At 49.9% G+C, this 22,113-nt stretch overlaps 1 protein-coding gene across 2 annotated transcripts in view; it reads left to right on the top strand.

Annotated features, from left to right (window-relative positions):
- MXRA8 (matrix remodeling associated 8) overlaps positions 1-22,113 on the top strand; it is a 36,784-nt gene that overhangs the window by 6,329 nt on the left and 8,342 nt on the right. The window contains exons 2-8 of one of the 2 annotated variants that reach the window (XM_048825183.2): positions 4,667-4,690; positions 5,163-5,471; positions 6,087-6,188; positions 7,477-7,935; positions 17,660-17,818; positions 18,992-19,022; positions 20,910-20,986. In XM_048825183.2, coding sequence (XP_048681140.1) covers positions 4,667-4,690; positions 5,163-5,471; positions 6,087-6,188; positions 7,477-7,935; positions 17,660-17,818; positions 18,992-19,022; positions 20,910-20,986 — 1,161 coding nt within the window. Of the gene's footprint in view, positions 1-4,663; positions 4,691-5,162; positions 5,472-6,086; positions 6,189-7,476; positions 7,936-17,659; positions 17,819-18,991; positions 19,023-20,909; positions 20,987-22,113 lie in introns of both variants that reach the window. The other variant, XM_048825182.2, reaches the window with a different exon arrangement.

Genomic DNA, 22,113 nt, shown 5'->3' with positions numbered 1-22,113 from the left:
CAGAGCTGGGAAGAGAACTCAGGAGTCCTGACATGCAGTTGCCTAGTAACTGCGAGACTGCTGCCTCCCCTGTAAGGATCTATGAGCAGAGGCTTTAACAGATGAATGAAAGAAAGCCGGCAGGAGCCGTGGAAAGTTTTTGTCTTCTGGAAGCTGCTGCCCTGATGTTACAGATGATCACGCTCTGCAGCCTTGTTTCACAGAACAACCACGCTTTGCAATGTGGTGGAGGAACACACGTGGCCTGTTAATAAGCTCCAGCAGCCCATCCTGGCAATATGCCCCAGTGGATGGACGGGAGAGTCAGGGCTTGTGTGGTCCTGATCATGCCAGTTGGTAAAACCAGCATAAAAACAGAATCCAGAAATAGGGGGAGAGGGGCTCTGCTATTCTTAGCTCAGGGACGATGCAGGCTGTGGAATGGAGAACACGGAGGGTTTCCAGGTTTGGAAGGCTCAGCTGGATGGCTTTGTCAGATGTCCAATTTATGCAGTTTGCCTCCATGGTTTTTACATTAAGTTGTAAGGGGGAAAGGGAAAAATAAATGCATTCCCACGGCTTGCCCACAAGAGGAGATTCTTGCAGCACCAAATCAATCCATTATTAAATGAACAGCAAAACGAGGCTCTGACAGCACTGGCTTTGCAGACAGCTAGCAGCCCCAAGTTGTAGGCATTGTGCTCTGGGACGAAGGACATTTGACTGCATCTCCTCATCATGACATCACCTCCCGGTGTCGTGATGCAAACCTCACCGTATCCTGACTGGTTAGCATCACACCGTAACACTGATGCATGGCAATACAGGGCCAGGACCCAGCACGATGACATGATGTCCCTTCACACCTGAAGATATGTCCAGGTCCTAGTTATTCCATCACTGCGTGTGAGTAACTCCCAGTGATTTCAGTCACTTACTGCAGCCCTGGGACGGTTGATCCATCAGGGCTCACTCACGAAGATCAAGATCAGTTAAAACCATAAGACAGATTTCTCCCAGACAGTTCGAACAATGCACTTTAGTTCTCACCTGCGGTTCCGGCCCTCAGGCTTGCCCAGAGTTTGCATGGTGGTTTGTGATATGAACCCGTGCTCCCTGGTGAGTAGTCTGGGTCCAGCATGTTCATTAGCGCAGGATCAAGAGGTTAAAGCATGGACCTGGGTGTTAGAAGATCTGCCTAATCTGCAGTCAAGGTGGGACCGTGAACTAATTATTTAGCATTTGTGCCTCAGTTTTTCCACCAGTAAAATTAATACTTTGATCCATGTTTGTAAAGCATTTTGGGATCCTCAGAAGCAGAGTGCTATAGAAAGGCAAAGTATTATTTTCTTGTTGCCCCAAGCTAAATCTGAGCTTCCAGAAACGAAGGCCTGAGCATTATCATTCTGCACCATCAAGTGCTTTGTAAACCACAAGAACAGGGATTGGAAACGGAGGAATCACTTCACTCTTTGGGAATGGGTTGTCCCTTTCTTTTATATGAAGTGATACAAAGTACACCGGCATTTCCCCAGCGTATTCTCTTTGTAAAGCTGCAGATATAAATGCAGAAGAAAAGGCTTCCCTCTGGAGTATCTTTGAATGGAGCTCTTGCCTGGAAACTGCCGTTCTCCCACCATGGTGTCACTGTCAGTGTTTTGCGAGAGGCAGAAAAGAAGAGTGGTTTATTTCACTGAGCATGTTCTCTGTGGGTGTGATTGAAGTAGCCCCATTCTGGAGTTAATTTATTCCCTGTGGCAAGAAATATTCCAGTCTTTGTCCGGGTGGCATTGTGCCCATGGCATTAGCAGGACAAAACAACTAATTATCCGGCTGTAACCCATTTGTGCTTCAATGGTTAACAGATGGTTTATGGAGATGAATGATGCCACTGTGTTGTGATACTGAACCATGCTCTCCACACTGCCCACTGGACTTCCCATCCTGCGTAACTAGCAGGAGGTACTGGGCTATGCGAAGGTGGAAACGAAGACATTTGTTTATGTCCCAGGAAGTAGTTCTCAGTACATGGATCTGAATTATGTGGGCCTGAGAGGCTGCACTGGGTTAGCCCGGGGAAGCCAGGCGTGTTAGGGAGATAGAATTTCATGGGGTTTCTCTGAATAGAACCGGCAGTGAAGCGTGAAAGGAATGTGCAGGGGAACACACCTGAGTGCAGCGAGCTCGGTCAAGGGATTCAGGCTTTTCTGATCAGCAGCTTTTTGCCTTTTATGAAATACTAGAACTCAGTTGCATCAACTCCAGCATGGGTGCTGCTGTTCTGTCTCCCGAAAGGCGCTAGCTTCAAAGCCTCGGGCGCCAAAGTCCTCTGTTTAGCCACAGGACAGGAAGAGTGGCAGTGTGGTCTTCCCCTCCACTTTACTTCAGCTCAGCTCTGACCTGGGCGAAACAAGAAGGGACTTGAATCTCCAGGTCTCTGTTGGGACAGCAATCTGGATGCCCTCTAAGAAGGAGCCAGAGTGAGATTACCAAACACTGTTCACACAGATAGCACAGAGCCGAGCAGGGTTCAAATAGATGACCTACAAGGGGAAGGCTCCATATCCCATTGCTAATTCCATGAGCCATCCAGCACCCCCTTGCTGCTACAGTCCATGGATGATCCCTGGAATCGCAGTGGACCGTCCTGGGGATCCTGGTCCGTGTGGCAACAGCAGAGACGCAATTGCGCCTTGTCACCCTTTCTTACTAACCATTTGTGGGAGAAGGGTGGAACTTTTATCCTCCAGATGTAAGGTTACGTGTCCTCCTACAAGACCCCAGGGCCCCTCCCACTCCAAATGAACAGCTCTGAGGGCCTCGCCCTGGCTGACTACACACCAGGCAGAACAAAAGCCTCTCTTATATAATGGCAGCATGGTCAGAAGCACTGCCTAGCACCACCAGCTAAACAGCTGGAACCAGTGGAGAGAGACCAAGGTGATGTTTGTATGCCAGTTCGGTTATAAACACTCCGTCTCAGCAAGAGAACACTGGGGGAGGGCGGGTATTTTGGCAATTCCCTACAATTTCCCATCGATGGGCGTGCTCAGCCGCTGTCTCGTGTTACCCTGCACAGAGCCAGTCTGCGCTGTGAGCTGGTCGAAATGCCGGCAGCTATCTGCCACTTGTGTTCACTAGCGTTCCTGCCGTGGCTGTGGGTGGTGGAACTGCCCCGTCGGTAGCAGTGGTGGAAAATGTTAGGGAGGAAAAAACCCCGTGGTAGACAAGGTCTTGTTTCCATTGTGTAAAGCCAGGCTTTGTGGTGTGAGGGCACAGGGATAGTCCCTGTCAGTATGCTCCCACCCCTAATCACAGCTCTGAGCTATGAGGCTAAGCTGTAGTTTTCTCTGGGCAAAGCTACAACTGAGAAGCAGTGTGTGACTGCAATCTGGCTGAAAGCACTGTTGTGACTGGCCCAGGATGGAAGGCACCATACAGGCATCAGAAAGGCCAGTGATTGCCTGAGAACAGGACCCCTGGCCACTTAGTTCCAAAAATGCTGGCCTCAGCCCTTTTAGAGACAGGAGAAACCCTTAGTGATGGCTAGCCGAGAATGTCTACACCGCCATCGGGACAGTATGTGTAGACACACCAGAGCTAGCTCACTGGAAATAGCAGTGGAGCGCCCTTGCCTGGGCTAGCTGCCTGAGTCTGTACCTGCCGTCCCAGTCCAGATTGGACAATGGGAGGTGCCCAGGCAGCCATGGCCACACTGCTATTTTAGGAAGCTAACTCAATCAAAGCTAGCTCGGGTATGTCTACATGAGTTGCAGTCATGCCTCCCAGTTGCTGTGTGGACATACTCTTAAGGTCAGGTTCAAATCCTGTCTGCGGGCTGCACCCATTAGAAGGTGTAAGTTACATACACGTTTAAGGCCTGATCATTTTTTTCTTTTTTTATCCTGGTGGCTCCCAAACAGAATTAAGATATTTAACAGGTGAGAAGCTGTATCTGTAGGACCAATTGAGGAGAAATTAAACTGGGGTCATAAACTCCCCTCTAGCCCGACCAGCACATTAAAAGGTGAATGCGAGGACTGGAAGAAATCCCTGTTTTTCTTCCGCTGACATGAATGGCCTGTTCATTTCAATGGGGGAGGGGGTTGGTGGATACAGTGTTTGGCCTCTGAAAATTACCACAAACACCAGGCCACTGATAAGTTTCCAATCCACTTTGCTCCCTTTTCTAATGATCACCTGGACCAGGGTATGAGTAAAATGAACAGAAGAGAATCCAGATAATGAAAAAAATGGGAGGAAGGGCCAGACCAGATCGCTGGGGTTGAAGGTGGTGAAGAGAGTTAATTAGCATGGTAAACGCCTGGCCCACAGTTTAATCTGATGCCTCAGGTTATCAAAGCCAAGACCAAATCCGGCTATATTTTTGATCCCGTGTCTCCGCCCCCTTCTCCAGCCTGCTTGTTTTTTATATCCTCTGGACGCTCTTTGGGTCAGGGACCCTCATTTCTTAGGCTTGTAAAGGGCCTGGCACTGTGGGACCTAGACGGGTTGTGAGGCCATCAGCGCTAGCGCAATATAAATATGAAATAATCACAGTATTGAAGAAGAGCTGAAGGATGGAATAATAAAAATAAAGGAAAGATGCTGGCTGCTGGCTATGAATATATTTAATATTTGCTCATTTGCTTTGTCAGTAACATTATTTTCTTTTTTCCTTCAGCAGGGTCTATTGTTCATTTGTATTCAGGTAAGTGATGCCCTTTTACTCTGTCTTGGTTTTAGGATCGTTAGAAGTATGGGAACTGACAAGGGTTGCCAACCCTCCCAGTTTGACCCGGAGTCTCCCGGGATCAGGCTCGATCTCCCGGAGGCTACTGAAGCCAGTCCAGGAGATTTTAGGCTGCTAAAAGTCCAGCGGGGCTAAGGCAGGCTCCCTACCTGCCCTGGCCTGCCACTGCTCCCAGAAGTGGCAACATGGCCGGCAGCGACTCCTAGGAGGAGGCATGGCCGGGGGGGGTGTCTCTCCACGCTGCCCCCGTCCCAAGCACCAACTCCGCACCTCCCATTGGCCAGGAATGGGGAACCGCCTGGCCGCCCATGAGCCGCTGCCAGACCTGCATAGATTCTAGAACATGCTGCCATGACCAACCGGCTGCTTTCATGCATCCTTCCCCACTTCATGTCCCATCAGTCCGGCCTCTCCCTCTCTCTGCCCACAGTCCCAGCTGACATGTTGAACCCCGAGAGCGTGGTGGTGTCCGTGTCGAATGTCAGCGCCGTGGCTGGGTCCCAAACTGTCCTGACCTGCAAGAGTTACCGCATGATCTGGACCCAGGACCGTCTGAATGACCGCCAGCGTGTGGTCCACTGGGACTTGTATAGCAACCCGGATGGAGATTACAAGGCGGAGAGGCTGTGTGACATGTACTCGGCTGGGGAGCAGCGGGTGTATAGCTCCTACAACCAAGGGAGGATAGCCATGCCCCAGAATGCGTTCGCAGATGGCAACTTCTCACTGGTGATCAAAGGTACCAGGAGCCAAAGTGATCTCTCCTTCCATTGCTGTAGCTCCATGCTCTTGTACTGAGATTTCCTAAGGGGAAGGGCAGGCTGATGTCATCTGAGACTCAGGAAATGCAGTGTTCTAACCACGAGTAAAGTAACCACCTTTTAAGAGAAACTTGCCTTGCAACCGCTTTGAAAGTCTTAATCACTGTGTGTCAAAGAGGAAGGATAGCCTTATGGGTAAAGCACTCTGGGTTCCAGTCCTAGCACTGTCGTGGACTCCCTGTGTGGCCTTGATTGAGTCACTTAATTACTCTGTGCCTCATTTCCCCATCTGTAACATGATAAGAATCCTGCCTTTCTCCCACTCTCTGTCCGTCTTGTCTATGCAGATTGTACGCTCTTTGGGTCTCTTACAGTGCCTAGCACAAGCTTGGCTGGGGCCGGTATTACTGAAATGCCAAAGAATAACTCAAACAAACAAGAATGAGCTCAAATGAGCATGTAACTGCAGTGGGACGTTGGCCCTGTTTGTCTAAAGCTCCTTCGGTACCGCCAAGCCTGGGGACGTGCTGCATAAACAGCCGCAGACAAGCGTCACTTTGCTCTTAAAGGTTCTTTTTCTCCTCTTGCACTAGATGTTGCAGAGAGCGACCAAGGCACTTACTCCTGCAACCTCCACCATCACTACTGCCACCTGTACGAAACGGTGAAAATCCAGCTGGAGGTCACCGAGAAAGGTAAAGGCACATGCTGATGCAAACGATGGGCATCGGTCCCTCTGCGGGGGGCAGGTACTCCCCATGCCCAGTACCTCGGGCCCCAGTCTGACAGAGAACTCTGGGCAGCGGGAGCCCTATGCTCATGGAGAGCCTTGTTGGCTTCACAAGGGTACTGCCCAGGGCTAGCACCTTGAGCCAGCTTTAGTGAGGGAGACCCCTGCTCCCACCCAGGGCCTCAGTGAAATCAGTGGGGGGTCCGTGCGGAGGCAGAGCACCGCGCGGGATAGGATCACTGGTGCTGCACGTGAATGTTGCTGCACCTCAAAAGACATCAGTGCTCACTGCGGCTTCTAGCAGCCAGGCAGCTGTGAGGTTTCCTTTGCTTTGCCGTTGGAGTCTTGCTGTGTCAAGAGGGGGAGCTTCTAGGGACTGCCACCGATGGCACCACTTGGATGGAGACACCACTTGCTGTACACGTTCCCCTTTGCCCGCTGGCATCACCTCCATCTTGTCTGGCTTTCCTGCCGGTCCCAGTCTCGTTAGCCCTGGGAAAGAGCTGAGGCTGCCCTGCCTGCCTGTGCCGAGAAAGGGGCGAAGGGCTGAGTTTCCAGCGAGCGTATGGGTAACTCGGATAAGTGGGCGTGGGGATGGGAGGGAAGCAGCATCTTCTCTCTTGCTCCCTGAACGTTTCTGTGCGTATAATAAAAACGCCCAGTCTGGCTCCGGGAGCCCCACTGCTTTTCTGGTTTTTATTGCTCAGCGTGAACAGCCTGCGAGCCAGTGAGCCTGTAATTCCCCCAGTAATTAGGGCACTGGGGGCATCAAAGCATTTCCTACAAGGAGACTGCCTAAGATGCTTGGAGGATGGGACTCAGCATGTTGAAGATAAAGTCTGTTATTGTTTTCCCATTCTCAGTCATTGGAGAGAGCGTGCTCTTCCTTCTCTGCAAACCTAGCCACGGACTCTCAACTACGAGGGAGGAGGGACGGGCTCGCAGTTAACACCCTAAGCTCGGACCCGGGAATCCTGCGTTCAGTTCCTAGCTCTGGCACAGACTCTCTGTGGGAGATTTGAGCCAGTCACTCCCCTTCCATGTGCCTCAGGTTGTGAAGCACTTTGAGATCCTCGGGTGGCAGTGCAGGGCAGGAAAGCATTCTCGGTGGTTCCTAGCATGGGAAAGGCTGGCGTCTAGACAGCAGAGCTGCCGGGGGCAATAAGGTATAATAAGGTGTGTGCGCTGGGTTGTTTCCAGATGAAATGGGACTGTACTTGTTTACCCAGCTGCCTCCTGTGTCCTCTCTGCAGCCAGGGAAGCGAAGAGGTACTGGGATGGCGAGAAGGCCGTGATTGTTGCCTTGAAGGACAGCACCGTGGTGCTCCCGTGCGTGAACCGGAACCAGATCTGGACTGAGCGGCACAGCGAGGAGGAGCAGCAAGTGGTCCACTGGGACAGGCAGCCCCCAGGGGTCCCGCACGACCGGGCCGACCGCCTCATAGACCTGTACGCGTCCGGCGAGCGCCGCTCCTACGGGCCTCTCTTCATCCGGCAGAAGATGAACATCACTGAGACGGCCTTTGCCCTGGGCGACTTCTCGCTGCGGATTTCGGGCCTGGAGAACGCGGATGAGGGCACGTACTCCTGCCACCTCCACCATCACTACTGCGGCCTCCACGAGCGCAGGATCTTCCGGGTCTCCGTGACGGAGCCAGTGAGAGAGAAGAAGGTGGTGAACCTCACTAACCCCAACAGCGTGCCCGCTGTAGGTAGGTGATCCTCCCAGGGTGGGGTGTCCTTCTTCCCGGGGAGGAGTGAACAGCTATAGCCCTGCCCTAGGCTGAGAGGGGTCACAGAGCAGGCTTACGGGCCCTGCCCTCAGGGAATGCCTCAAGTTCCAGAGAGTTTTCTAGCAGGCATAGAGATCGCTCTGCTTGCTTTGTGTTACCCCCACAACAGACCTGGCCTCAGGAGACACTCTGGGGCAGGCCGGAAGGAGGGAGGGGACGTGACCCAGGTGACTCGGCATCCCTGCAATGCTCCACAGAGGCCACTGAAGCAACTTTGAAATGCTCTGAGAGCTTCCCCAGCCTGAGCCAGGGCCCACACATGTCCCTGCAGCCAGGAGTAGATGAGACTCAAACAATGTCCCTTCTGTCAATGCAGGAATGAATCTGCCCCTATGTTCTGAGGGGTGGTTGGTGTCTTTGTGTGAGTGGTGAGTGCTCTGATTGCTTGAGGGGGAAAGCGTCTGCAAAGAGCAGTCTGAAGCAAACCCTGGGAACCTCTGGACAGGGCCCGATCCTGCTCCCAGCTCCCATTGAAGTCAGTGGGAGTTAAAGATGCTCAGCACCTCTGCAGCTGATGGACCTGATTCTTCTCTGCCTTGCATCTAGTATATGCTGGTGCAAAGTGCATATGCTGGTGCAAAGTGCATTTCAAAGGCTACTATTCTGGTGTGGGAGCATTTCACACCCGCTCTGAACAGGTGTCCATGCCAGGCAGTGGAGAATCAGGCCCCAAGATCCCCCTTTTTTTGCCATATCTCGCATTTTCTTCTCTGGACGAGCTGCTCTCTGACAGCCTGTTCAAACCCTGAACCATCACACTCATCACAGGCAACCCCCCTTCCCCAGTTTAATAATTTTTGAGCCTTCCGGGTTATCATTCTTTATTAACATTTTAAAATATTCATTGTGGTTTAATATTTATTGGCTGCTTAATACGGAATTTAAACGTGCTTCATAAATCTTTAAGTAGCTCCCTTCTGCTTCAGCAAGAGGCTTTTCCAAGCCACGGAGGCCTGCATCTCCCTGCTGGGCCATAGGTCGGCACCCAGAAAAGAGAGGCATTATCAAACAGAGATTGCCCGTGGGCGAGTTTACGTAGAGGCTGGGACACAAATATTACGCTCTCTGCCTATGGCCTTTTTGCTGCCGTCCCTTGGCTCGGGGAGTCCCGTTCAGCTGCCATTTTGCAGATCTACATTTCAATTTCAGGGAGGGTCCCCTAGGAATCCAGCGTTGCTCTTTGTTTGTGCAGTCAGTGAACTGGTAACCACCTGAGCAGAAGGTGGACAAAACATGGGAGGAGCTAGAAACAATTTAATACAGACAGACTAGCTCACCAGTCATTCAGTCCTGCATCAGGTCCCCAAAACAGCTCAAGCAGCGTCTCCTCTCTTGCCTTCTGGAGGAAATACCTAACTAATGTCCTGGCCAATTTGGAATAGCACCGAGAGAGAGCCTCAGTATCCGGACTCATTCTTATGTGGGGTAATTACATTCTGCCTCCTTTCCTTGTCTGATGGCTTTCAACAGAGGACATATTCATCGTTTGCACGTCAAAACTGTTGGCTTAGTGTTGCTGTGGGCTGTCCCATAGCTGCTGTGTTTCACCCCAGCAGTGGCTGCATTTCAGTGGTGGGGAAAGTGATCCCAGTGTCGTGTGTTTCGGTTTAATTGAGCCTATCAAGCACGTTGGCAGAAAAGGTGCTGGATACAGGCAAGATAGTTTCGGTCATCTGGGTCCTGCACTGGGGTTTGTCACTGGCAAAGAGAACGAAAGGATTAATTATTCCAGTCAAAGAAGCAGGCTCAAGAGCCCTCTCTCACCTTACACTAATTCACATTTAAGCAGCAAACGACTGCTCTTCCTGTGTTCAATGGTTTTTGTTTCTCCCTGGTAAACTTTTGCCATTGATTTTATTCTTTACTCCGTGACAGTTCATTGGCGTGCACAAGACTAAACACAATAAAATAAAGCTACTATGTTCCGTTAACTGAATCAGAACAGTGGTTGCAGCTGGACTGATAAACACAGTCTTGTAGGTCAGAGTGTGCTGGAGGAACTTAAGGAGACAGTGAAGTCTAAGGATCAGTGCAGGGAAACTGGGAGTCAGGACACCGGGGTTCCCTTTCTGGCTGAGTCTCTGTGACTGGCTTTGTGACTTTGGGCGAATCCAGTAGGTCCCAGTCCTGGGACTGGCGAATCCAGTAGGTTGGAGAGAACAGCTTGCAGCAGTGACATGAGCCCTCATTGGCTGATATTCATCAAGTGCTTTGAGATCCTCCGATGACCGGCGCTAGTGAAGGGTAAAGAGGCCTGAGCTGTGCCCTGTGTGCAAAGTATTAGTACAAGAAGGGAAGGAGCCTTCTGCCATTTTGGCAAGCTGGGTCCTGATCCTGCAAATCTGGGCAATGTTTACTCATACGAGTAGTCCCCACTGATCTCCTCTGGCCAACAGCAAAGCACGACACAGATGAACATGTTCCCTTTGAAGACAAGGGCAAAACTTGCAGAGACGGCAGTGGGAGAAGGATCAGGCCCAGGATCACCCCCCCCCACCTCATTTGAAGAACACATAAGGTGGATTATTTCTGTTCAGAGCCTTTGCTAAACAGGTCCATGAGGGGCTGGCTGCTGTGCACTTGGGGCCTGATCTAAAGACCATGGATCTCAGCAGGGTTTGGATCAGGCCCTAATGGCCTGAATGCCTCGCCTAATGCCTAAAGCAAAGCGAGTCGATTCAGCTGCTAAATTTTGCCCCCTTTGGGCCCCTGGGGGCAGTGAGTGCTCATCTGGCCTGCAAAGCGCCACGCTAAGAATTTGCTGAATCGATGGGAATTTGAGAGAAGCTGGAATGTCTCGTGTGCCTGTTCCAAACCCATCGACACTATGCAGCGTGCCGGAGCGGGTCCTGTTTCCATAGCAGTGGGAGTGGCCGTGACAGAACCCCCCACTCCTTGCACACCCCTGTAAAAATCTTCTGGGAGACATGAAAGAAAAGGAAAATGTCCGGAGATAACAGAACCAAAGTGCTGACCTTTCTCAATGAACAGCTCCAGTTTCAGGCATAGCTCCAAGGTTTGGAGCCATTTCCAGACAGGAAACTTCATCCTGCTGCCAATAGAAACCTGGGCTGGATTCTGCTTCTTGGTTGCACCCGCATAAATCTAGAGTGAACCCACTGACTTTAGTGGAATGATTCTGGACTTACATCTGCGTGACTGAGAGAAGAACCTGGCCGTTATCTCAACGACATATTTATTGTCGCACAGTTCACAGATCTATGCTCAGTTCTCTGCTGGCCTTCAGAGCCTCAACTGGTGCAAAGTGGTGCAGCTCCACAGGCTTCAGTGAAGCTAGACCCATTTACACTAGCGCTGGGGATCTCATCTCTGATATTTTGGTGGCAGGTATGTCAGGAGGCTGTTCCCTGCTTAATTTTTTGCACTAAAAATCAGTTATCCTGGGTTAAAATAAAGCAGCAGCCCTTTGAAAATGCATGCAGCTGTGTCATATATTTCAACCAAAGGTCTCAGAGCACCTTACAAACATTGACTCCCTCAAGTCTCATATGCCTGTGAGATAGGTACTTCTTTATAAAACAAACCTGTTAATTATTCCTCCTTGTCCTAAATGGAGTAGTACGGAGCGAGGCAACTAAACGGGATTATGTCGTATTTGAGAGAAACAAGGAAAGGATTTTGACTATGGCTGCATGTGCATCTGGTCCCCAGTCCTGTATCCTGATGTATGCGAGTGGACCCTCACATCCATGTAGAGCCCTGTGGACTTCATGTCTAAGGGTCCACCTGTATGGATCAGATTGCAGGACTGAGGCCTCGGTGTGTAACCCCGCTGAATTCAGTGATTTATAGTCTGATTTGTGAGCGTGTGTGTGGGAATACCAGTGCCTTAACTCTTGCGTTGCTGGCTAGGTTAGAGCCCGCCTCTTTTGTTAAATAGCACCAACTCTTTTAGGGAACTTTAGTGCAGTGGCTTGGGTGCAGCTGGGGATGCTATATTTACAAATACTGCAAGTTTGGCTCTTGTTTGTAGCATAAAGCAACATCACCTAAGCTTACACTTTGGTGGAAAACTAGAATGGGGAAGAGATACTGTATACTAGATAGAGATACTGTTCCTGGCTCTGCCACTAGCCTGCTGAATGACCTTGGGCAAGTCACTTCACTGCCTGGTACCTCAGTTTCCTCCTCTGTAAAATGCGGGTAATGCTGCTGATCGCCTTTGTAAAGTGTTTTGAGATCTACTGGTGAAAAGCACTAGATAACAGCTAGGTGTTAATAATAATATTAATACTTAATAAAGTAAACCACAAGAGGCCTAACACTGTTTCAAATCTATTCTTTGTTATGTTAGTGAAATCCCCAGTGTCTGCAAAAGGCTAAGCCAACTCCAGCCCTGTCCAGCAAGTGATGTCAGGGGAAGGCAAAAGACCAGTAAGCTGCCACGCTGTGCATGCTGTCACCTGGTTTAAACGTCTGCCCGTGCGATTGCTTCCTCTGTGTGGCAGCTACTGCCGCCTTTAACAGCGTGGAGATGTGCTGCAGCGCAGTTGATGTTGATGGCTTTGCAAGTGGGTTTTTAATATTTTTTTAAGCCTGGCTCTGGTGACAAGAGTTACCCAGTTCGTCCCCAATAGAGCAAGTCAGCAACGGTCAGTGCAATGGGTAGCGATGGTAATAAAAGAGGGGTACACGATTGGGCTGGATGACAAACCCATCAGACCACACAGAACTGAGCCTCTTGATTTTCCGGTGGTGATGTTGGCATTTCCAGGGCATCAACTTTGGCTCTTAAGTTTTTGGCTCAGTTTCCCCAGATGTGTGTATTTAAAAAACAAACAAAACAACCTGCCCCCAAACCAGAAGCTGTATGTACATAACCAGGGCCTTTCACCGCAGGATTGTGGGCACTTGGCAGTCATTAATTAACGCTCGCAGCATCCTTGTGGAGCAAGTCAGTCATTTTTGCTAGATTCTTTGTCTTATTATCGGGGTCTTGTTCCTCTCCCTGAGTGTACGCTGACCCCGTGGGAACCAAAGATCCTTCCCCCTCATTATGGACGGGGCCGCAATATGAATTTCACATCCATTGGCTTTGTAGCTGAACTCCTCCTCAGTCTGAGGGTGGTGGATATTCTATCCGGCCCATTGAAGAGAGCGGCCCAGGTTGGATTGTTTGGATCTGGATTCAAGCTCCCCGAAAGTTCAGGAGGGGTCAGATCCAGTGTTCAGGTTCTGAACCAGGTCTAACTGGGTTTCATCCACAAAGCTTAGCGAAGACTCCATCAGACTTTCAGAAGTCTCCACCTGGCTGTTCCTCCGCTTCCCAGAATGCCCTGCTGCTCTAATCAAGTTGGTAACAAATGGTTTCCCAGGTGGACCACTCCTGTGTGTTCCAGTATTATAGCGGTCAAAAAGACATCACAGCGAGGGCTGAATCCAGCCCTGCGCTATGCAGGGCTGCAAGGACAGGAAAAGGATATAGGTAGCTTCTTCCCCAGTACAACCAGCAGAGCATTTCGGGACAGGAGCAACGGACATACCAGCCCAGGCACCATGTCCCCCAGGGGATTATGCTTTTCTGGCCAGGGTGTGTCCAACCGGCCGATCACACATGCTGCCATCAGCGGGGGACGCTGGCATTTCACTCTTGCTCGGAGCAGCAGCAAAGTGCTCGGCCTGGGCCTGCCCTGTGGAATCCTTGCCTGCCTGGCAGGAGTCACTTTCATAATACAAGCACTGGAGATGTATTTCTGGTCCCGCTTCCTGCTCTTCCTGGAGCAGGACCCAACCCAGAGACAGCTAGTGGGTTTCCTGATTCCTACCTGTTCTTGAGCAGCTGCCTCAATTCTTCATTTTCATCACCAGTTTAGCATCTTCTAATGCTCAAGGGTCCTGGGTCACTCAAGTGTTTAATTAAAGTTTGGCTGATTGGTTTAATGGGCTATTTGCTCTGGCCTATTAGCCCTTCTGTAACTGGGGTCCTGGACCTTTGGGTCAGGGTGCTCAGAGCTTAGTTTATTGTAGGGAATGTGGAGTTTCTGGACCCTGGCTGTGTTTGCATTTCTGTACTGATGGAACTGAATAGCTTATAACATTCTCAAATGGCCCGAAAAGCAAAACCAGCTGTCGGAGTCAGGATGAACTCACTGGCTTCGCTCAGCAGCGACATTCCTTGACAGCCGATCATCGCTGCGCTTAACCGATACTCTGGAGGTGTCATGTCCCTTACCGGGGAATGACTAAAAAGGCTCAGGGGAGATCTTGTTGCACAGGCAAGGCTGACACAAATGGAGAGCTGGGTTCAAACCGGGGCCAATCATGTCCCAGCTGAGACAGGCCCGGTGGTCTCATTCTAGTCTCGATGGTCATTTGGTCCACACTGCAAAATCACCCTCCATTTTGGCATAGCATAGTCTTTGCTTAGGACAGGTGTGCTGGCAGAAAGATGGAAGTTCTTTCTTGGCAATATGACAGGTTTCAGAGTAACAGCCGTGTTAGTCTGTATTCGCAAAAAGAAAAGGAGGACTTGTGGCACCTTAGAGACTAACCAATTTATTTGAGCATGAGCTTTCGTGAGCTACAGCTCACTTCATCGGATGCATCTGATGAAGTGAGCTCTAGCTCACGAAAGCTTATGCTCAAATAAATTGGTTAGTCTCTAAGGTGTCACAAGTACTCCTTTTCTTTTCTTGGCAATATTGTGCATGGTGGGCCGGGGATGGCGGGGGAAAAGTCTGCCACTCAGTGCCTGCTATTTGTCTCTGTTTTTAGCTCCCCACTCTCATGAGCACCAAAATACACTTACAAAGAAAAGATGGAGCTAAATTCTGCTCTCCCGTAGACTGGTGTAAATCCAAAGTAATGGAATTACTCCAGATTGACTCTGGTATAATGGTGAGCAGAACTTGGACCTTTTTAATTATTATATAGACACTGGGGAAACTGAGGAACCAAAATACTTAGGAAGTTTGAGTATGAGAGTGCAGAGCCAGGAATAGAACCCAGGATTCCTGGTCCCTGCTTTAGCCATTAGGGAATTCTGCCTGAATATACTGCAAGGTACGATGGTTCTTTGGGTGTTTCCCCTTACTCTCTCTCACTAACATAGGAATTTAACTCTGAAGCAGCTTTCAGGTTACAATTCCCTGTTGGCGTTTGTCTGGCACTGTGTGAACATTCCCAGTCTCCATGAGACGGCATCGCTTTGAACTCTGCTTCAAAGGGAAGTCTCCCACAGCACAGTGTGTCTCAGGGCTTTGCTATCTATCCTTCAGCAGGATTTATCTAACCCCCCGACTCTTGCAAACAAATATTTCCTTCTCTTTTTCTGGGGGAGGAAGGGAGAGCATTGACCCAATTATTCAGGCTCTAGAAAAAACGTTCCATATACAAACCCTGTTTCCCTTCCCTGCTTGGAAGACGAGCAATTGGAATTGACAAGCGGCTGCGCCCAGAAATGGAATGGATTCCTGGCTTTTTCACTGTGTTCTTAGTTATTTATTTTGTTTTATTTAAAAGAAAATTCATTCTTGGGCATTGCAAATTCCTTCCACTCCATAAATTATAGCACTTGGCAGGGCCAGGCTGTTTCATCTGTTAGCCGTCTGGAGCCGAAGCAGTGCAGTGCATGTCTAAAGCGACCAGAAAAGCTCGCTGTGCTCTCCTGCAGAGGCACCTGGGGCTCTCTTTGCTTCTCCCTGGACTTACCCTCTTTGCTAGACAGGAGCAGTGCAGTGATAATCGGCAAGAGTCACTAACAGCACGTTTGCTTCCCTGGAAAGTCTTGGGAGCGTTAAACATGAGCACATGTTAAAGAATGATTATTAATGCCTTATGCAGCAGAGAGGGCGGATGATCTAGTGGTTAGTGAGTTGGCCAGACTCTCGGGGGAGCGGGGTTCACTGCCTGGTTCTACTATCTATGCCCTGTCTGACTGCTCACATCACTGAATCTCCCTGTGACTCAGTTCCTTCTCTGTTAGTTGGGGTTAATAATCCTTAGGATCATATGTTCCTAAAGGCAGGGGCTGTCTCTTATAATGGGTATGTATAGTACTCAGCCCTGTGGGTCCCAATCTCAGTTGGGAGCCTCCAAGCTCAGATGACGAGAGAAACCATCATTGAGACTTCAGAGGGGTGTGTTGTGTTAATTTAGATGGAATCAAGGGGCCCGAGGTGTTAATGTGAGCCTATGACCCTGCCACTGTCCAGCATTAAACAGCGTCAGGGTTTGGTATCCTCACTCTGGTCAGCAGCATGGCAATCACCACTAATTATCCATGGAAACCTTTCATTAAAGATCCAGAGAAGAAGGAAAGATGGTTAATGCATTTGAAAGGTACCGTATTGAATAGGGCTTTCATTTTAACAACATTCCTTGTTCCCTTTCCCTGTAGCTGAAGGGTGCCCTTCGAAAGGGACCGCCCTTGTGTGACAGTCTGAGATGGTGACAGAGATGGTGATAACTGTCCTTTTGGGGGAAAGAGAAGAAGTTAGTTGAGGGGGATTGGAACAGTTGTTGCAGTTATAATCCAATCCAGCTTCCTTGAAGACAAAACAAGCCAAACTCATCCTAGAAGGAAGAGAAAAGAATCAGACAGACAGAAAATGCAGCTCTTTTGACTTTCACATGCTGTCTCACTGCTGGGAAAAAACAGGCACCATGCATGGTGTTACCAGCCACTCTGAGACCTGGCAAGCTGTAATGAGCGTCGGGCCATTTCAGGCATTGCTTTTATCTGCCTCTCTGGTCACAGGAGTACAGCAGTGTTGCAAAATGTGGCCAGCTCAGCCAGACTCATATTACACAGAAGGGAGGGGAGACATGGGGGCAGCAGCCATGGTGGTGAAGCTTGCTCTGTCCCCTTCTTTCAATCAACCCATGTTGCAGTAGCCTCCTCTGCCCATCCGTCTCCGCTAATTTCCCCCGAAAGGTCTTTTCTTGTTAAGAGCCCCAAAAGGGAGTGATGGTGGAGTCGCCCCTTATTATGTTGTTCACCAATTAGACTGTAATTTCCTGCACCCCGGTTTTGGGTCACTGAGTTCTGGTCCCACACATCTCTTGTTTACCTGGCATGAGCTTTACGCAGCCCTTGAATTATAGCAGGAGGCCTTTTAGTTTGGACTCACTCTGTCTCCCTGTCCCCCTTTTTGCACCTGTTCCGTCAGCACAATACCATCGATTATTGTGACACTCCATAAACTTGCTCCCAGGGAAGGTAAATCTGTAGGCCCAACAGGGGCAGTGCATTTGGTTTGGGGTTTTAGTTCGTCCCTTCATGCAGATGAGGCGAGCCAGCTCTGGAGCCAGTTCCCACGTGACGAGAGGCTGTTCGGACGTGGGGCTAGTTTTGCCTCAGGCCTCTCTCTAACGGGACCCCTTTCATCGAAAAGGCTCCCACTGGCCATTACAGCCTGTATCTATGGGGCTCACTCATTCCTCACTGAAGTGCAGCCATTTCTGGGGTGGAAATGGCTGCCGTTCTGTGCCCTGATGCACAACAGCATTTAAAAGAGGCCAGCATTTCTCTCCTTCCCCACGCTGGGGCATGGTTAGGTTCCAAAGTCGTCACCAAAAAGGATTTACCTTTGAACCGGGCCCCCCCATCTGTGTTCTGCTTTGCTCCAGACACGTGGGCGCCGCCATTTTATTCTGCTTTGCTTTCTCTCGCCAACCCCAGATCCAAACCTAGGCAGGGGCCATAACGTGATCAACGTCATCATCCCCGAGAGCCGGGTACACTTCTTCCAGCAGCTGGGCTACATCCTGGCAACCCTGCTCCTCTTCCTCATCCTCCTCATCATTGTGGTGCTCGTTACCCGCAAACGCCGGAGGAGAGGTAAGCGCCTGGCCGGCAGGGAAAGGCCACCAATGGCAAAGTCTCGAGGAGTGTTACCCCGCTTAAGGAGCCAGCCCTTGCTTCTGAGCATCGTGCTGAAGGCAGTGAGACTCGTGGTGGCCAGCACGCTGCTCTGTAGAAAGGGTTTGCAGGAGTGGGCCTGAAGAGAGACGGTTCAGTGAGATGGGTGTGATGGTCATCAGACCATGGGGCGGTCACCTCCCCGCCTCCGAACCTTTAAACTGGACCACCCCCACTACCAACAGTTACATGTTGTCTCTGCCCAAACTGTGTAAAACCCAGTGCACCACCTATGGGCGAAGTGAGGTGTAATTGGGGTCTTCAGCCTTGTGTGGACCCTATGCCGTGGGTGGCTGTCCCCCTGCAGAAGAAAATAAGTGCCTACAGACATGACTGTAACAGAAATAGCCACATACGCTATGGCGAGCGGGTGTGTGGGGCAATGTCGACCTCCTCGGTAGTGCCCTTGGATTGCCATTCTTTGTGGCAGGTAGGGACCCAAACACCAGGGGACCAGATTCTCATCTCAGTGACACTGCTGTAAATCCAGAGCCACGCCCCTCACTTTGATAGAGTTACACTGGGTTCACCTCGGTGACAAATGAGAACAGAAATCTGGGCCAAGGCCTTACTTAAGGAGAAGAAGGCCCCTGAGATCATAGTACCTCCAAGGCGGGGTGAAGGAATCTAGCCTGATACCCGCCTTTTGGAAAGGTCTAAACATCTAGACTAGACTCTAGCCTGGTACCTGGGGCCCATGATAGACACAGACCTAAATGGCTGTCCTGTCTCACCTGTGCAGATGTACCATGGACCAATTTCTAGTGAGTGCAGCAGCACGGGGGGGGGGGCAGTGAGTGACCCCCGAAACGTCCACGCCTGAAATACCAGAGAGAGACATGACAAATGAAGAAGACCAAAGCTTTTGGTTGCCAGTCATCTGCTGGTCTGGGAGGGATGGAACAAGAGGTGGAGATTTAGGAACAAAACATGACTGGTCCTGGGGCAATGGAGGTGGGATGCACACGGGTGGGCACGTGGTTGGGCTGTGAAAGCCAGGCCCTCCGTGAGCAGCCCTCTCGGCCCCACTCAGAGGGTTGGGTCAAATGGTGACATTGCTTCTGCTCACTGCGTGTCTCTTTCCCCATCTAGGCTACGAGTACAACGTGAAGAAATATGAAGAGTAAGTAGGAATCCCTGATCTGTAGTAAATAAGCACTGAACAAAGTGAAAGGCTCCATCTTGAAGAATATGGGCCCAGATCCTCAGTGCTGTCACGTGGTGTAATGCCACCAGCTTCAGGAGGGCTGTACTTGTGCCAAGGGTGTCTCTGTGAAGTGCATAGTCATGTAACCAGCATGTTGATTGACAGGTTTTATTCACTGCCTTCCCGCTGATTCACCTGCAGCTCACTCCCTAATTAGGCCATTGCTGTACACAAAAATTGGGATCCCCATCCCTGGTGAGCAGCTTGAACCCTACCAAAATGGGCAGGGGGTTGTTGGAGGGCTGGCTCAGTAGCTGGATTTCCTCTGCTTACACACTGGGAACTGAGCCTCAAAATGAGCAGCTCTTCATTAAAGACACCCCCCAGGAGTTTGTGTTAAAGGCACAAAGTGCACAGGGCTGGTGCAAACACTGCTGTGATTGTCCTGGACAAACACCTGTGCCGAAAAGTCCCCTTAAACTTTCTTTGAACCTTGGTCCTATTTCTGGGACTTGTGCGTCTCCATTTATTTCTCTGTAAGAAAGAAACCTTTGGCTGACATGCTGTAGGAGAGGGATAGGGGTGGTGACGTTGCCCTGACTTCAGTGGGAGGCGTGATTCCCTTTTGTGAGACCATTTTGTCGTGTGTTCCCTTCCTTTATGGAAAAAGTGTGATAGAATTTATTAGGGATTTTATTACCTGTATTATGGTAGCACATCAAGGTCCTGACTGAGATCAGAACCCCATTGGGCAAGGTACTGTACTTACATATAGTAAGAAACCATCCCTGACCCAAAGATCTTACAATTTGCATAGACAAGACAGACAAAGGGTGGGAGGAAAAACGAGGCACAATGAGGCAAAGTGACTTGCTGAAGGTCACAGAGCAGGACAGTGGAGGTACGTCTACACTGCACACTAAGCTTGGGCTCTGACTCAGGTTTGAGATCAAGTCCCCTTTCCGTCCATACATAAATCAGTCTGACTCGGGCCAGCAAGCACACAGGACCCAGGTCTTAGGACCCTGCTAGGGGCATGGGTCAGAGTTGGATCCAAGCCCTGTCATTCTGTAGTGTGGACTCAGCTCAAGTCTCAGACCCGAGTCAGAAGGTCAGCATAGTGCAGTGTGGATGCGTTAGCATGGCTGTGAGACCTGGGTCCAGCGATTGTAAGCCCAGGTTTACAATGCAGTGTGGATGCTCAAGCATGGGCTTGGAAACACCAAGTCCACAAGCCCAGGTCCCACAAACCTGGGTTTCCAGTGCAGTGTAGACATACCCTGGCCGAGCCAGGATTAGTGCCCAGGTCTCCTGACTCTCAATGCTGTGCCCTATCTGTAGGGTTCTACAGAATATACTCTAAAACCTCTAGTATTTAATAGAGAATGAGCTCCTTGTGCAGGGTTTTCCTACCATCCTACAGAGGTACAACATTTTTGATTAAATTCTCTGGAATGGTCCCCAAAAAACGTATAGAAAAGGTTACCATTTCCTATGAAATCTCCTTGGGCTTTTCCATCTGGATTACACCTAAAGGACGGTGTGATGAAAGAGAACAGTTAAAACATAGTCATTTGGGTCTTTATTGTTAAAGGGTAAATCTTCAAAACAGTGGGTGATGATTTAACCACAGCCCTCCCCTTAGCTTTAATGTGTGTAGTACAGCTGAAATCCCCCAATACACAGCTCTGCAATGACCCCCTTTGAAGATCAGGAATTGGCTGGAATGCTGGGAGCAGAGGTGAGGGGAAAGATATGAGAGAGTGGGGCACAACCTACAAAAATGAAGAGAGTTAAAGGAACCAAGTGTAGAAAATATCTGGCAAATGGTGATTTTTTTTTCCCCCTCATTCCCTTTGTCAGGAAGGACGTGAATCTCAAAGAGGTTTCAGCTGACACAACTGACCTGACCCAGTACAAAAGTGAAGGCATAAGGCTGGGTATGTGTTGAATCAGCAGGATGCCTCCTGCAGCAGTTCTCAATTCTTGGATCCAAACTAATCACGACTGAGATTTTCCAAGCCATCTAAAGGGTTTGGTTGGTTGCCCAGTTTCTCATTCATTTCTGTGGGACTTGTCCATCCACAATCTGCAGGCAGCTTTGGAAATCTCAGCGCACAAACCTAAAACTTGGGCCAAGTTTGCCAGACATTTTGGGCTGACCCTCGGGGCTTGAGTTTTGGGATAACTGGGAGTTTTGGGATATGCTGGGGGCTGATTTATGAGTTTGGAGGAAACCGGGCAAAACTCTTTACTTTCACTTTGGGCTTTTGGGCTTCTTTGAACCCTGCAGCTCAAAGCAAAATTCATGGGAATGTGAAGCCCTGTGATGCAAAAACAGGATGAAAATTTGCCCCACATTCTGTGAAGGGATGTTATAAGGATGATAATCACAAAGCCACTTCTCTAGGGTCTACCATTGAAGAGTTTCGAAGCACTTTGTCATTAACCCCATGTTACAGATGGGCACATTGAGGCACAAACCAACTAAATAATGTGTCCAATGCTATGCAGTGAGTCACTGGGAGAGATAGAAATAAAATCCCCAAATCCAGCCTCTGAGGTCCCTGCTCTAATCACTTGACCTTGCTCCACTCCCAGAAGAGGGTATGAACAGCAGTTGACTGAGTTGGGGAAAGAGGAAGGTCATGAGCCAGCCCCATTCCCTGCCTCCCATCTTCCACTGTAGCAAATTTTACTCAGTCCATTGCAATCAGGTCCTCCCTGGATGCTGCAAACCATCATTCCTCTTTGGAAGTGCAGGGGAAACACGTGCAAAAGGACTCAGAGAAATATCCTAGGAGGTGAAGTTGGGAGTGGCTGACTCTTGGGTCCTAGAGTATAGAAGACTGAGAATCCCAGTGTTGGATCTCATGGTCAGATGAACCATGCTGAAATAAAGGGATGCAAGCCAGACTCAGTGATGGCTTACATAAGGGTCACTGCATGGATGTGTGTGCATACCCGGGGGATCCTGTAACATAGCTGGAGATGAATCCTCCTCCTTTTTACTGGAGCTTGAAATGGGAGCCTTGAGTTCCTTTTTTGGGTGGTTAATCAGGGGGCC

Source organism: Caretta caretta, chromosome 18 (genome assembly GCF_965140235.1).
Source record: "Caretta caretta isolate rCarCar2 chromosome 18, rCarCar1.hap1, whole genome shotgun sequence".
Taxonomy (NCBI): Eukaryota; Metazoa; Chordata; order Testudines; family Cheloniidae; genus Caretta; species Caretta caretta.
Note: the sequence above shows the minus strand (reverse complement) of the source record. Positions and strands in the feature narration are given on the sequence as shown.